Source organism: Geospiza fortis, unplaced genomic scaffold (genome assembly GCF_000277835.1).
Source record: "Geospiza fortis unplaced genomic scaffold, GeoFor_1.0 scaffold383, whole genome shotgun sequence".
Lineage (NCBI taxonomy): Eukaryota > Metazoa > Chordata > Aves > Passeriformes > Thraupidae > Geospiza > Geospiza fortis.
This window is the reverse complement of record NW_005054484.1, coordinates 836,930-853,996: the sequence shown is the minus strand read 5'-3', so window position 1 is coordinate 853,996 and position 17,067 is coordinate 836,930. Positions and strand designations below refer to the sequence as shown.

The 17,067-nt window shown below is 39.9% G+C and overlaps 1 protein-coding gene across 1 annotated transcript in view; it reads right to left on the bottom strand.

Annotated features, from left to right (window-relative positions):
- Nucleotides 1-17,067, bottom strand: part of PEPD (peptidase D) — a 148,495-nt gene that overhangs the window by 99,698 nt on the left and 31,730 nt on the right. Inside the window, exons 8-10 of the mRNA XM_031063188.1 lie at nucleotides 15,627-15,671; nucleotides 9,210-9,285; nucleotides 7,795-7,841 (exon numbers count right to left, since the gene is read on the bottom strand). Coding sequence (XP_030919048.1) covers nucleotides 7,795-7,841; nucleotides 9,210-9,285; nucleotides 15,627-15,671 — 168 coding nt within the window. The remainder of the gene's footprint in view (nucleotides 1-7,794; nucleotides 7,842-9,209; nucleotides 9,286-15,626; nucleotides 15,672-17,067) is intronic.

The following is a 17,067-nucleotide window of genomic DNA, read 5'->3' as shown; positions in this document are numbered from 1 at the left end:
GTAGTTTTTAGTATAAAGACATAACACTGCCCTGGGGGCAGGCAGAGTGCCTGGAACTGTCCTGCTGGATGGACCTCGGCAGGGCAGGAGAAAGAATTTTATAGATAAGAAACAATGAACAACCTTGAGACCGAGAAATGAAGAGCCCTGACTGCTTCTTCAAGCACTGGGCTGGGAAAAGAGACTTTCCAACTTTTCTCGGGGTCACTCTGAGCAGCCAGAGATCCCAACACTTGAGTGCTGTGTCCAGCTCTGGGCCCTCAGGAAAAAGGACATTGAGGGGCTGAGTGTGTCCAGAGAAGGGCAGCAAGGCTCACGAAGCTCTAGAAAAGATGCCCCATGAGGAGTAGCTGAGGGAGCTGGGTTTGTTCAGGCTGGAGAAGAGAAGGTTCAGACCTCGCTCTTTCCAACTCCCTGACAGTTGGGTGCAGGGAGCTGTGCTGATCCCTTCTGCTGTGCTTACAGTGAGAGGACAAGAGGAAATGGCCCCAAGCTGAGACAGGGAGATTCAGACTAGGCAGCATAAAAATATTTTTCACTGTTAGGGTGGTGGAATAGTTTGCTCAGGAAGAAGTTGGAGTCACCAGCCCTGGAGGTGATTAAGAAGAATGTGGATTTGGCACTGGGTTAGTGGTGTAAGGTTTACAGTGGTGGTGTGGGTTGGTGGCTGGGCTTTAAGGCCTCTTCCACCCTTGATCCTATGACGACATATCATCCTGTAACAACAACCCTGATCTTGCATTTTTCAATACTGCTGATAATGCACACACTCAAAAAACTACCACCTGCCAAAACAGTACACAATTCTGCACAATTCATCCCCTAGACAGATGATGCAACAACAGAAAACCAAACAACAAAGCCACCACAACAGACATTAGAAATGCTGCTTAATAAGCTCTGAGGTGTCACTTGCACACTATGATGATGAGGATGCTCTGAGAACAAATTTGGAAAAGAATTTATGCAGTGGTATTGCCAGCAGCAAGGAACAAAAATCTGCTCTTTTTCTTTTCATGTGTGTAAAATAGGTTTAATTTTCAGGTCAGTGTGTGATATCATGATATTAATGGACAGTCTTGTATTCTATCCATTTCCTTCAAGTTGAGCTTCTGGTCTCTGATCATGATCACAAGCAATTCTGCTTATCAAAAGATGGCCAAAAAACCACAAAGTTCTCATCTCTCTGCTTCATCAGTAATTAGCAGAAAATTATTGAGGTAAAGCTTACAATGGAGATAAAGCCTCATATACAGTGGAATCTTTACTTTTGACTTGTCTGAACAAGCATGAACAAAATCCACATCAAATAATAATTTCAGCCTGCTGTCTTTTACAGTGAGTTCCATTTCACATATCTCCAATCTTAGCTTGTCATTAGCAATGTTAATTAGTTCACTATCTCAATACCACACTGGATTCAGTAAAAACTGAGATCATTGCTAATTTGAGAAGAAAGCTGTTTTTTTCTTTAACATAGTAATAGTCACTGCAGTGAGTAATAAGTCACTGTAGAAAACATCCAGAGAAATTAATAATGCTTGCAATTTTCAATGTTACAAAATTAAAATGCTACTGTTTTTAATTTCCAACAAGATAATCAAAGGATAATTATGAATGATCACATTTACTGTATTACTAACCCTGTGAGGACAAACAGTGACACAGCATTCAAAGTTGAGTTATCTCCTGCTATGCCATGAGCCAAGTTCTGTGTGCACACACATGGTGTACATCCTGCCACAGCTCTCTTTCTGTAGGCAACCATTTTCCCATGTCAGCATGGTAATTGTTCTTTGGTATCTCTGTGATGATAGAGGGGCTTATTTGAAATCTCTCACATGGTCCCAGTTCACAGGTTTTTTGTAGAAGGTAAAAAAAAAAACCCAAATATGTGAATTTCAATCACAAGTCACAAGAGTGGCCTGTGCAATTTAACAGTTCTCTTGCACCAGGAGGTACAGAACACCTGAGCTTCCCTCAGGACCTCCTGCAAAGGGAAAATGCTGGGAGGTTACTGGGAATATACTGAAACTGCCCTGCTCCCTCCCAGCACCTAATGGAGCCCATCACCAACCCCCATGAACATAGTGACCAGCAGCTCAGGTAAAATGGGTCTCAGTGCCCCAAGAAGTGTCTAACTCCCACATTTCTCCTCTCAAGCAGGGCAGAAGGGGGAGAGCAGGGCAAATGGAAGTGGGCAGCTGAACCTTCAGCAGTGGATTTACATCTCCTAAAGCAGATGAGGCGCTGAGACAGGAGGTCTCCATGCTCACAGGTAATCCTGTCCCCATTTCTGCTGAGTCGAGTGTGCACACATTTGCAATTGTGTCTCTGTATGTCACAGAAGAGAAACAATGCTCAGGGGTTTTCTAAAGCAATTTTTAAATTTAGATTTATTTAAAGACTATTTACAGCCTTACTTCAGCTGGATTAGGAAAGGAGTGGTGACAGCCTAATTTAAAACATCAAAGGACCAGCTGTACATGGGGCAGGTGGGCAGGAGGGGAAGGCTGCAGGAAGTGTCTCTCAGAATCCTGTTGCTCTTCCAGGCACACACATTATCCCTGACTTCCCTCTGGGCCCTGAACACATGAGACTCAGCAGCTCACTCAAATGAAGCAATTAGCACCCAGCATTTGCTGTCAGAGCTGTCAGCACTAAGCTGCCTGCTTGGCCCTGGCCACTGCAGGTCATTTCCTATGACCATTTTTAGGAAGCCCTGGATGAGCCCTGCTGCCCCTGGCACAGGTACAAACCACTGGCTCAGCTACTCCCTGCCTGCCAGCCCCAATGCTTCCATGCTGAACAGAAGCTCCTGGGCTGCTGCATGGGGAGGATTCTTGCTAAAAACAGAGATTGTGGCTGATCCACTTCTTCCTTCAACCCTTGTGCTAGAAGTAGATACACAGACAAATAAATAATATCAGGTACAGGATCAGCTTACACCAAACACCATCCAGACAGCAGGCAGACTCCTGTCCTACCACACAGGCCTGCAGAAACAAAGGAAACATTACTGGGTTGCACTGGGGTTTTTAAAATGCAGGAAAAGGTCACCTTCCATCTCTCTCTCTGTTTCTCATGTATTTTAAAGTTTGAAAACTAACCTTTTGATAGCAGCACCCTACACTGAAAAACACATCACCTTTAACTGCAAGGCAGTTTGGGAAATAAGGCAGTCAAGCCATTTCCAGGCTACACAACATTAACTGTTAAAAAAAAAAGAAAAAGACATAAAAGATGTATTAGTAACTGAGCAGGCTGACATGCTGCTTGAGACTAATGGATGGAGTGCTGGTCTCTTGTTTAATAAACATATACAAATAGCAGAGATGGTCATGACACAATTCTACACCATTCCCACACCAAAAACCAACTGTGAAAGATTCACCTGTGTATTTTTGTCAGCTGCAGTGGGCATTCTTATTTACTATCTATGCACACTTATGTGAAGGGCTTATCAAGGTTATAATTGAGCTGAAAATCTATCCAGCCTCATGAAAAAAAAAAAAAACAAGTATTTTTGAAGATCATTTCCTGCAGAAGTGAGTGACTTTTTTAAAAAACATTCAAAGAGCAAAATCGTCAGGAAATGGTAAGTGGCAAATACTGATTAGCTAAAATCATCAGCATTTCACTAAAAGGAAATATCCAAAGTAAAATAAAATGATTCTGGCTATTTTCTCTTTTTTAGTGAAATAAAATGTGTGCTTTATTTTCAGTTTGTTCCACTGGAGCAGAGGAGAGAGAGAAAAATGAAAGATGAGAGCCATAATCTGTGAGAGTGCTCTCAGACTTCCCCAGATAGTGAAATTTAACACTGGCAGATACAACAGCAACTCATCTCAGAGCCCAAGCTCTGCTCTGGAATCAGGGACAGCACTGAAAAAAACAGGGATAAAGAACTTTTATCAGCCTCAGCTGGTAAGAGAGGCAAGGTGTAAAAATAGTCTGTAAGCATTGTAAACCAACAAGAAAAAACCTCTGTAGCTGCTTTCTTGCCATTTTATTCTTCAAATTATTGCCCTTAGAGCAGAGTGGAGTTTAAGTTTAATACTAACTGCTACAAAATCCCCACAATTACTTCCCTTACAATGAAGAATTTTTTCCTAATATCCCATCGAACCCTCCTCTCTGTCAGTTTGAAGCCATTCCCCCTTGTCTTGTCAATCCAGGGCCTTGTAAGTAGTCTGTTCATCTTTCTGGTAGCTCCCTTGAGGTACTGGAAGGTCACAAAAAAAGCTTCTCCTGTGCAGGTGAACAATGCCAGCTGTGCCAGCCTTTCCTCCCAGCAGAGCTGCTCCATCCCTCTGCTCCTCCTGGAGCCTCCTCTGGGCTCTCTGAGCAGCTCCAGGTGCCTCCTGTGCTGGCCCAGGCTGGGACAGCTCTGCAGGTGGGAAATCACTGAGGGCAGAGGGGCAGAATCCCCTCCCTTGCTGCCCACACTGTCTGCTAGCCACTGTCCCCTGTACACTAGCCACTGTCCCCTGTGTACTAGCCACTGTCCCCTGTGCACTAGCCAATGCTCTTTATACACCAGCCAATGCCCCTGTGCATTAACCAATGCCCCTGTACACTAGCCACTGCCCCCTGTGCACTAGCCACTGCCCCCTGTACATTAGCCAATGCCCTCTGTGCACTAGCCACTGTCCCCTATGCACTAGCCACTGCTCCCTGCACACTGTACAGGGGTACACTGCTCAATGCTCCTCTGTTTTAGAAGGCTCCCCTTGCAGGATCAGGCCCCAGATTCTGGGCACTGCGATCACAGTTATTTGCATGGTACCCCCAGGTGCGCCCATGTTCAGCAGCCACAGAGGTTTCAGAGACAGTCACACAATCCAGGGGCTGTGGGACAAGGGAATGGCTGTTTAGGGCTGCTTTAGCAGTGAGAAATAAACACATCATCATCCAATGAAACCAGGACTGTGCACACACTCCTATCACAGTGACACCAAAGGGGTTATTCATTCTAACCTGCTTTCAGCACGCTGCTTTCAGCAAGAACAGTTGGAAGAAAAGGAGACATCTGGCTCAAGAATGCCATGACAGAAAAAACAAAGGACTGAACCTCTGGGAACATAGGGTGGTAATGGGTAAATTTATAGTAATGGTTAAATTTTAATATGCATGTAGTAAGTGTATATAAGAAACACTTCTAGAACCACATGTCCACGTTAGGTTAGGATCTCCAGCATGAACCTCAGGCCTGAATAAATGATGCTGTCTTTAATACAGCTTTAGTGTTGGAGAGTCTTACTCTGATATTTCAGTGGACCTTAAGTGCTATTAAGAAGGGGACAAACCGCCACAAAAATGGGCAATGCACACAAAAACTGTGTGTCCAGAACTCCTGATGCAGGAAGTCACCCACTTGTTGCTACAGCATACACTTTCACATCATTCCCCAATCAAACTAACATTCCAAGTAGCCAGCCCAATTGTAAAAATGTTCTTTTTAATAAAAAGGGAACAAATGAGGAAATGCACAGAAGATTCCACACTTAATTTGATAATACACAGATAAAATCTAGAAATTGATAAACACTGATGTACAGAAGTTATCTCCAGGCCTTCAGAGAACTCTGAAACAGATAACTGTAGGTCCTAATTAGTGCTTTCAGTGTGTTTTTATACATACACAAAACATCTTGGTCCATATACTCACACTCAACTTTGCTGGAATCACAGATTTTATTCACACGCTTCTCAAGCTGAAGACTTTTTTTTACCATTTTGCTATATTTTGAACAATATATTCACTACAGAGCAGTTTCATAATTAAAACCCTTTAATTAAAGAAGATTAATTAAACATGAGATAAGCACAAATACTAAACAAACTGCTCCAGAGAAAACCCAGAATCTGACCTACCAAAATGACTTCATATGCAATTACACATGCTGTGAATTACTGTCTGTAGGTAATTGCCTTGGCTGTCTCCTTAAAGTCAACCGACCACACATTAAAGTTAAATAATATCAAACCAGAAAAGAAGTCAGGGCTGATTGGAGTTGCAGTTAAATGCATTTATTTTTTATATATTTCAGCATTAACACATTACTGGTTCAAAATCATTTACCAGTGTTTAACCAAATGGACAAAGAAAAGGCAACACTTAGGTTCTACATCCAGTAACAGACAATTTTAATTGCTTTTGGGATCTCTGCTATTATTCTTCCTAGCAGACAGAAGAATAGCAGACAGTTTAAATTTTTAGGGACCTTTTCCCCTAAAGGAACGGGTGCAGGGATGAATTCAGTAAAAGAAACTGAAATTCTAATTATAGTCTCCAAGGCAGACACAGTAGAGCAGTCTGCCAAGACCTCTTTCATTAGCTAAATAACTTCAAACTCTTTCAAGAAGTGTAACCCATCAAGATTTATGGAAGAATAGAAGGCAATTTTAAATAGGTGTAGTAGCTGTTTAAGTTATTTATTTTTTTCAATTGAAAGACATAAATAATATTTTCAAATGGTCGATGTGTGTGAAAGGAGCTAGCCAGGGAAGAATGAAAGTCCTGGAGAAAAAAGGTAATATACCTTGTAGACTTACAGAAGAGTGTTTATATATGTAGCTGTTGTATGACATTTAAATCAAACTGGCATTTAAAAGCACCGACAAAGAAATTCTGCTCTAGGGAAATTTTTGATTGCTAATGATTTTCAGAGCCAAAATCTCACTATTGGCACATACAGCATGGCCAGTGAGGAAAATTAACACAAACACAAAGTTCAAAAATAAAGACAACATATAAACAGTATTTTATTTTCCCTGTTTCCTGGTGGTATATGTAAATGCAGTTTGAGGCACTGACAAGTTATAGGCACGAGACTATAGTATCTTCAGAAATTTAAACTGCTTAAATGGAACTAAGGGCTTTATTTGTCTTTTGAGCTACCTTGAAATCCTGAGGACAAATACTGTGGTCTCTTTATATTCCCTTCCCTGGGTGCTGCTCTAGCCTGCTTACAAGCCTTTAAAAAATTACTGCCAAGAAACAACAGTAACTGACATATGATTGCTATTTTCTATTTCTTCATTATGCAAATACTTTGAAAATTGAAAATACCACGTACAATCTAAAAATAAATGGACTTGATCAAAACCATGCTTTATATGATAAATGCTGATGATTTAATGTAAATATTGATTCAAGAGAGGAGGCAATGTTTTCCTCAGATCTAGACACATCATTAGTGTATCAGTTAGGACCAGCCAAACCCCTCATGGATGCCTGTACAGCACATTGTTTTCAACACTAGAGATATCTGCTGCTTTCTTATTGACTTCTCAGGAGCTGTAGAACACCCATCACAAGTGTAATCTGAGCTCCTTGTGCAGGCTGAGTACAGGTACTGCTGCCTTGTAATTGCAGAAAAATATAATTGCACACAGCCCTTCATAAGACACTTAAACACCCACTCATGCAGCCTTCAAACACAACCAGACTAAAGGCAAAGTTTAACCATAAACACAGTTTTATTGGATGGCTTCAAACAATGAAAACAGCTATTTCATCAAGCTTCTGTAAATAACTGTAACTTCAGCAAGAGAGATATGCTACACTTAACCAAAAAATAATAAAATAATCACCCCTCATTAAATGCATGTTTGAAACAGATGAAGTACCACCTCAAAATAACAAAATAACACTTACAATGGCCTTCAAACACCAGTGAACTCTCAGTCTCAACCTAATCCAAGCTACTGCATTGTCTCAGGTATTGCTTTTCCCCCTGCTACAGAGCCATTATCTTTTTTTATTATAATTAGTATAAGAACTCTTACCTCTCCAGCTCGTATTCTTTCATTCCTACTTTTACAGCCTTCATTACCTGTAAGATACATATTAGCGTGGGACCATCATAGCAGGAGGAAATCTCATATTTATAAATTTATGACTTATGACTATCTCCAGAGAAACCTATATTACAAAAATATCATCTGTACTTCATTTAAATTTACATCAGTACATGCATTTTAAAACTACACTGGAATCAAACACTTAAAGCTTTAAAAAGGCCTGCAGTCTCCAGCAATAAAGCAAGTTTAATTGCCAAACTACTACATCCCAATGAAGTGCAGCTCACCAAAATACCAATGTTCAATTGTGAAAACTGTGGTGAACATGGCAGCAAGGCCTTTTGTTCTACTTAGGCAAAATAAAGCTATGAACTGTATTAGCCTACAACGGGAGAGTCTCTTTGATAGTTTGAATCAATAGAGAACTATTGAAGTTAACACCAGTTTACAGGTCATAAATCTGATCCTTGTTCTCAGATTTGCTAAGAAAGTTTTATTACTTTGTTTCTGTATTATAGAAGTTCTAGGCAGCTGCTCTACGGAAAAAAAATACTCTCAGATGTGATAAGGTTATTCAAGGATGGCAAAAAACCAAGGAATGTGAATGTAAAATGACTACCCTTTGAGTTTTCAATTTTGCAATATTCATTTTAGCACATTCTTACCCTTCATAGTTTGGATATCTGAGGAGCAAGGAGCCAAGACAAGCTGAGACAGTAACCTTATCAGCTAGTTTAACCTAAGCTCCCCCTGGCCATCACCGGTCTCAGGACTCATGGGCAGATCTGCATTTCTGTGTGGAGCACAGGACTGACAGCCAGGCTGGTTTTGTCATGACCACCAGGAGAGGGGTGCAGCTCCCCTGTGTAGTGCCAGGTCCAACCTGAGAGCGTGGACTTGGCATTGCCACTCTGGGATGGGAACAGAAGAGCAGGGCTCAGCACTGCTCCAGGGACTCCCTCAGCTCTGAGGAATCCTCTTCCTGTCCCACACTGTGCATGGAAAGACTTCCCCAGTCCATCAGGATCTGGGGACAGTTACCTGCTAGTTAAGCTTTGCAGAGCTGCACATGGGCCTGAATAATCCTGATCTTTTATTTCTCCATCATGATACAGGTATTTGTGCACACAGAACAGACAGCCTGCAAGCAGGTCACCTTCTGCTGAGGTGAGCTCCTACCCAAACCCACACTTCATTTCTCACACATCACAAACGCACCGGTGAGTTCAAGGGCAATGCAAGGTACATTACTGGGCTGTAATAGGAGGGATATTATCCTCTTATTTCTATCCAGCCTTTCCATTATTTTATTACTAAGCAATTCTGGGTTGCTGGGGACATTTTCTGAGTACCACTGCTACACTAAGAGCAAAAATTATTAACAGTAAAGGATCCATTACCTCTTTATGAGCTTCACTGGAGATTTTATTGGTGTAGCGCAGAACTTCCAACTCCATGTCTGTCTTAATGACACGACTTGAAGAGAAGAACAACAGACAGCATGTTAGACTGCAACTCCACAGCTAAAGAATGCAAAATGAAAAAACCCTGAAAATAATATGCATCACCTATAATAAGATTAGATCAAGTACACCTCAAGAGCAAACAGCTATTACAGTATTCATGACAGCAAAGTATTGTTGGCATTGATTCAGCATTAGCAAAACAATCTTACAAAGGCAAGTCACAAGAATTTCAAATATCAGCCTGCCCTATTTAATACTTATAAACAAGTGGTTCAACCAACATTTTTTCAACTCTTCTACAATACATTAGGAACAAAACCAATGCAATCCTGCATTTGTCATAACTCTAACACTACTTCAAATGGAACATTTCTACAAGCATGCTCAATTTCCTTTTAAACCCAATTTGAAACTATTTTACATATTTAAATTCCCAGAGCTCCAGAATTTCTGTTCACAATCCCAACTCCCACCTATTTGCAATACCTCAAAAGGTGGGCAAGAGGTGATGTGAAAAATGCTATTTTTGTTTGGTATTCAAAAACCCAAACCATGAATTCAGAAACCACAGCAGCAGTAATTACAGCCATGATGTTCATTCTTTCACATGCTTCTGAAGGAAGATAAAAAACATAAAACCCCAAACAAACCAATGCCCTAAAAACCCCATCCTACTCTTTGTGCCTTATGAGATACTGAATTCATGTATGTTTATAAGCCTTGATACTCTCTTCTGAACTCCTGTCAAAAATGCACCGTTTAACTCTTCTCTACATGCATTTCTACCATGTATCTCAAATAAAAGCAGCTATTGAGTGTGACATGCACAGTAAAGCAGACACAGTTCCATAACCTCTATTAAACACCACATACTCCTTCCACTGTTACACAAACTGAATTCCTGGTGTTTTTCATGCCCATCTCAAAGGCAGCTGTGAAGTACATACTTGCTGTTTACAAAGTACAGAACTACATCTATTGAATTGCATGAAAATATTTCAATCATGTTTTCAAGCTGCACTTCAGGGTTTGCAGCAGTTACAAAGAACCATCACTGTTACACTTTGAAACTGCCACCAAGACCCCTCTTTTTATTGTTCCATGCTCCTCCTCACACTGCTGTAGAAAACTATTTACTGTATTTCTCCTCTGTAGTTTGTTTTAATGAGTCCAGAAACAGGTTTCTCAGCCATCAGTGCCTCTGATGTGAGATTACAGCATTTCCCACAGACAGTGCTTTACTACAGCACAGCCACTCCCTTCAAACAACTCTTCTGGCAAGAGTAAAGGTACCTTTGTAAAATCCTGATATTGATCAGAATGCTTTTACAAACAGAAACACTGTAGAGGGGAGTGGATTGACTTTCTTAATAAAATGGAAGATGACATGAAATAATCACTATGCTATTGAGAATGAGAAGTACGAGGTTTTAAAATGCACACCCAGGTGAAAAAATTACCCTGGGATGGTAAAATCTGCTGACTGTGAGTGAGGAAAAAAACGTCCACTCCTGTCTTTCAGCCAAGACGTAAAAAAGAGTGGCTCAAATATATTTCCGTTAGAATGAGACAGCAAAGGCTTATAGATTTTTAATTTTTTTTTTAATCCTATTTCTTGGAAGACTGCATGTGCTAGCAGGGTAATTTAATACTTGTTTGATGTGCCTTTATATTACCTTCAGTATAAAGTACATATCCATGATCTGCAATTGCCCGAAAAATAGGTTGTTTCATAATTCAGCTGTCTGATCTCTTTGTTGCAATCTGCTGGTAATAAAAGTTAGTAACTGCTCTACAGCAAGTGCAAACAGTGCTAGAAACCATTTCCCTTGGCTTGGGCACAAGGCTTCAGGATCAATGTATCTGTATTAGATCACACAATGTATTTGTATTAGATCACAACTTCTCAGGTATCTGTTTGAAAATAGAAATTCACACTCAGCTCAGACTGACTATTTATGCAATGCAGCTCCTTCATTTACACAAGGTCAGGCACTGAAATACTTCACAGAAAATATTTAGTCATTCTGAGACCAACAAAAACCTCTACCCCAGGAGTGAAGGAGAGAAGGAAGGAGAGGGAGGATTGTGCAGGGAACAGGATCAGCTTCACCCTACAGCAGACCCTGGGCTCCTGGGTTGCAGTGGTACTGTTGATGGAGCTCCCATATCATGTCTGGCTAGCAAAAGAGCCTGGATTTCACCACCTTCTCACTGTCTGGACAGTGCAAAAGGCAGCACCCTCCCAAGCCAGGTTTACAGCAGTGGTTGGCACTTTGGGGCAATCTTGTGATGAGTGTCCACAGTTATCATGATGCTTTCCCCCACTTCCAAAATAAGGATAGGAAGAAAATCCCACCTTTTTTCATGAATGTGAACTTCAACATTCTATTAAAATGGCTCTTAGACCAGTTACAGCCTCTGCATAATGCATTAATATTTTAATGGGAACAAATAATTTCCAGGCTCCAGCTAATGCAAATTGCCACAATGTACAGATTCCACATGTAAGGCACTCCTCAGATTAGCAGGGGGTGCACTCAGTGCAATCTAGTTGAAATAAAAGCACAAGTCTCTGAGTGTCAGGACTGACCTATAACTTTCACCTTTTTTCCCCCTCATTTTGCCAGTGTAAAAACATTTCTTCTTCCTCATTCTCCTTTTACACACATTTTCTACTTTTATTTTCACTTAGCCATATGAGCAGCTGGTCTTTGCACCCATGTCAGTCAGACAGCAGGACAGAGAAACTTTAATATAAACAAGAATCATTTCAATCCTGAAAGTGCATTTGGGCATTTTAAATGTCTGGATACCAAATTACATGCATGACCTAATCAAGTGGTGAGGAGCACATAGAATTCAAGGCAATTATGAGGCTGAAACTCACATAACTCAACTGTATTTTCCTAAACCAGTGCTCTCCTCAAAGATACATAAATTGGTTCTCTATGTGCATTCTGCAGCTCTGATAATGCTGCCAGAAGCATTTGTTTCCAGTTATCAGATGAGTGCTTTATCACCTGACTTGTTTTGCTGCTTTTTGGTACATGCGTGAAACCTTAATGTCTCCTTTCTGTGACACACATGGAAAACACCTGGGAATGTCCACTCCTCCTTTTCCTTCTGGAAGTATTAGATTTACAGACCACCTAACAAATCAGGATGATGCCCATGTGGGCAGACTTCACAGGCCTGCCTCATTTTTACCCTTTCTCACCTCTGCTGTTACTTTTCCACATTTTATTTATAGAAATTTCTCTATCACAGTTGATACATTTATGCTCTTCTGCAATGCATAAAAACTTGCTAACTGAATTAGCATCAAAGCCAGCAAACACAGCAATGCCCATATGCAAAGGAGAGGCATCACAGTACAATTCTGAGAGACAGGTACATGAACACCAAAGACAGAAGTTCAAAAAATGTTAAGGGGTTTACAGCATAGATAGAAAAACCTCTGAAAACACAAAAAGCAAATGCACAGTTTGAAGGTATTAACATACAGATCAGTTTTCACAAAGACATACTTATAGCTTTCCATCAACATAATGCAAGATACAGAACATTTGAAATCTTCCACATAAAACTATCAAAGCTCATTTTCACTGGGTTTACAGGAAAATACAGTATATACAGGCACAAAGCTGCAAATTACTAAATGTTTACTTCTAGCAACAACAGGATTATGATAGACACTGGCAAATTACAGGAACAAAAGGCCATTTGGCTAAGTGTTGGTGTCAAAAAACCTCCTGATTCCTAAGGAGATCATTTAGACAAGTTTGAATTCTTTCTTCTGTTAGATGGCATTTTCTTTTCAAAACACTGCAATCAATACTTAGCATACCCATTCGCTATGAAATGTGAAGTGGAAGCCTTTAAATTTAAAATGAAAGTTTTAAAATTTGTTTGGAAATACACCCACTCAATAAAATGAAAAAAAAAAACAAAAAACCCCCCAAAAAACACCATCTGCAAACTGCTGAAATCCAGTGTAAGGTTGAATTCTTTTATCTTTAAGTTCTATATCAAGTCAGAAAATGATGAGATCTTGAAAAATTAAGCAAGAGAGGCAACAGATCCTTAACCACAAACACTTTGCCTCTTGTCATTTTTTGTGCATTTTATTAGAAGCCTGTATAATACTAGAGCTGCCTTTTGTAGCTCCCAGTTCCCCCTGGCTGGTTCAGAAAGCTCAGCCATTTCATCTCTAGCTGGCAGCTTGACAGCATGGCATAGAGCAAAGTTTTTCTGACAAGTACCATGTAAAACACAGTAGTTCAGAGCCTGCCAAATCTGAAATGAAATGCATCCCTGCAAGGAGATGATTCAAAGGATGCAATTTCCTACCCCAGAATATAACCCACAAGAATTCATCTTCCTAAAAGAAAAATGTTCTAAACTCTAAAAATATTGCTTTCCAAACAAACTTTCTTGGCTGGTAACTTGACATGCCAAGGAGATTTCTACTTTAGTAAGCTTTAATATACATGACCTGTCATTCACATGTTAATTTCACCAGACACTTAAATCCTAACAACCATCTTTAACATATTTCTGACTTAAAATGAATACCACCAAACTCAGTAAAACCTCTTAAAGCATCTCTGAATACAAATCTGAACTTTCTCTTTACTTAGAATTCCCCTTCCTTGAAAGCCAGGCGTAGGGAAGGTGCATACCAAGCATCCCTCTTCAGTCAGGCTGCAGGAAGAACTGAATTAGGATTCCAGGCTGCCACTCACAGTTCACTGAAGAGATGATTCCTTCCACCCCAGCTCCAGGTGCTGACTTTTCACTGCCTCAGTGCTCCACCTCTCCCAGCACAACCTCTCAGCACTGACCTAATGTTTGTCCTTACCTGAGCTTCCTAAAGAAGATTTAACACCCTTTAATTGAAACCACAGAGAGGAAAAGCTTATGACACCTTGGTAAAGGTGGATGGAAACAAGCTGAAAGCTACCTTGGGAAAAAGTCTGCAGCCCTACTCCAAAGCCTTCTGCAGCTAAAATTGCCATCTCCGTCCCTGCTGTCCTGCTGTCTTCAGTGCAAAGCTTGCAAGTCAGACAGGCCCTCTCCAAGTCCTCCTCCTCACCCCTCTTAAACTCAGAAATCAAGCCCATAACAAAACTTCTCTGTTTAGGAAAAGGAATGGCACAAATTCTAGAATAGGCAGGATCTAAAGATCAGTGCCCCTGACACTCAGCAGCAGGAGCATGAGTCCACTACCACAGCTCCAGGCACACCCAGGACTCATGGATGGAACAATGCCTACACAAAGCCTCCCCACTTCCCTTCTGCAGCTTTGTGTCCTGCCAAGCAATGAAAAATATCTGCCACAACAGATACGTGATCTTTTAACAATTCTAAATGTTCCAAAAATCACTGATGTTCAAAAAACATCTCCACAGTTTTCAAGCTGGCAATTAGCTGTAGATGGAGACAGCAGAAGATGGTTCTCAGCATATGTGCTGAAAATAAGCATTAAAAACATAATATATAGTAGCATGCAATACAATACCCTGCAACAGTGGTAGCCAGAGGGTGCACCTGTGCTTTGTATTTTAAGCTTATCTGTCTTAACTAAGGATTTGCTTCCTCATTTCTAGATTAATTCACACACACACACACACACACACACACACACACAAAAACAAGCTTAGATAAAAAACTAATTCATTAACAAAAATCCACTATTATGTTCTTTCATCCACTACTATGTTTCTTCAGTAATTTTCTAAATGGAAAACTAGAGAGCTTTAGTTGGAGCAATCCTGTGGACAAAGTCAGCAATATTGACCAGAAGAGGAAAACTAATAAAATGGAGCAGCTTTGCACTTAGTCACACATGTAGTTTGTTTGTTTCAGATAGGCTACAGCAGAATTCCCCAAGAATTGTAAAGTACAGTTATTTGAATAATAATTCAACAAAATTAAGGCTATTAAAATAAATCCTGGAGAAGAAATAACACCTAATTAAATACTACCTGTTTAGACAGAGTTTTGATCTACATTTGGTTTCTGTTGCTAGAACATAAATTCTCCTCAGTTCTTTTCCCATTCATACAAATTCATATTTACACAAATGTGTCTTAAACCCTAACACATCCTAGAGAAATGTGTATCCAGATAAAATGCTTAAGAAATATTACATAAATTCTTTGGCTTTCAATGCTGTCACCTTGCCCTATTATTATGTTTGTCCATTATTTCCAGTCCATAACATGAAATCAATTTAAAATTAAGACTCCTGTGGTTAAGTAGGAGGTTTCAGCTGAGGGAACCCCTCTGAAGCAATGGTACAGTATAAGCACGTTCAACACTACTCAAAGATTTTATGTTACTTACCATTCTGCAATTTCAGGATGAAGAATTTTGTTGTTCACATTAAATCTAAAAAAACCCAAAGATATTAATATTAAAAAGCAGCCAGCCACAACACAGAGACAACATACTCTTTCTTTTTTTTTTTTAAACCGTGTATTCTCTGAGGAAGTAAAGTGAAAACAAGTATTGTATAGGAATTCAACAGAGAACCCAGTGAGAAGAATGCATTTAACTTTGCAGAACATGAAACTAAACCATATACATAATTTCAAGAATGTGCAGAAGGCAGTGTAACAGTATGTTTGAGACATGCTTATCACACTTCTTTTGGCAACAATAAAATGCTGGGTTATCAGTTCATTGCTGTGACTGTGGGGTGGACCAGACTGACCTCCAGGCATTCATTCCAAATTATTCTGTGATTTTTACTTTGTTCCTCAAACACCCTTCAATGAAATTAAACCCAGCAAATTGCAGATTTCATCCTTTGTTTCATGCCTTCCCACATCTGTGTGCACAGAAGGTGGCCATGTGATAAACAAGCTTGCTCAGAGGATGGTGAAAAGGAAAATGACCTCTCCATGTCTTTTCCAATCTGCAGAAGAGGCAAAGCAGAAGATCCCAACTCGCCTTGGCCTCTGACACTTCACTATTTTTCTGTTTATTTTCTACATGAGCAATTCATGTATTCTTGGAATGATTTTGAGGCTCTCTAAACAATAACACTACAGTGGCAAATAGAGCAAGCAGCTGAGTAATTAGGTGGAACACAAATGGATTTTCAAGCATTGTTAAAGGGTTTTTTTGCTTACAATTTAAATGCCTAAGGAGTGTTCTGCATCAAGGATATTTTTGTCTGCTCAGGACTGTTGGCTCTCCAGTTAGGGTATTTAAGAGAATTAAAATGCTACAAGCTCCCAACAGTTCTTCAAAAGAATGTTATGAGGCAACAGTTCCTTTTCCCACATTTTTGAAGGAAAAAATTAATTCTATTCCAGGCTATTAACCATTCTTTATACCTCAGAAGGGATCAATGAAAGCACAAATCCAGTTAAAAAAAATTACTTAGAAGTCACTTTTAATTGTGTAAAGGTCTTCCTGTGTCCTGAGAAAGCAGAAAAACCCCCTATGTTTCTCTTTTTTAGAGACAGATGCTCATAAACTTATAAAACCCTAATAAGGAGAAGGCTAGTAGCTCAAACCAAAAATTTATTACAACATTCAAAAAGGACAAGCTGTATGGTATTCAATATTATGGGTATTAATGGAAAATCACGGTAAAAAAATTCAAGACAAAAAGCCACCCACCAGTCCCAGAACAGTCTATCATTATACAATAATAAAATTGGTCACTTGGAAACAAGAAAGTATCAAAAGGGCATGCTTTCAATTTAGTCATCACCATCTCAAAATTTATCACTTATGTAGACCGATGCAAAAATAATTCCACAATGGAAGTAAA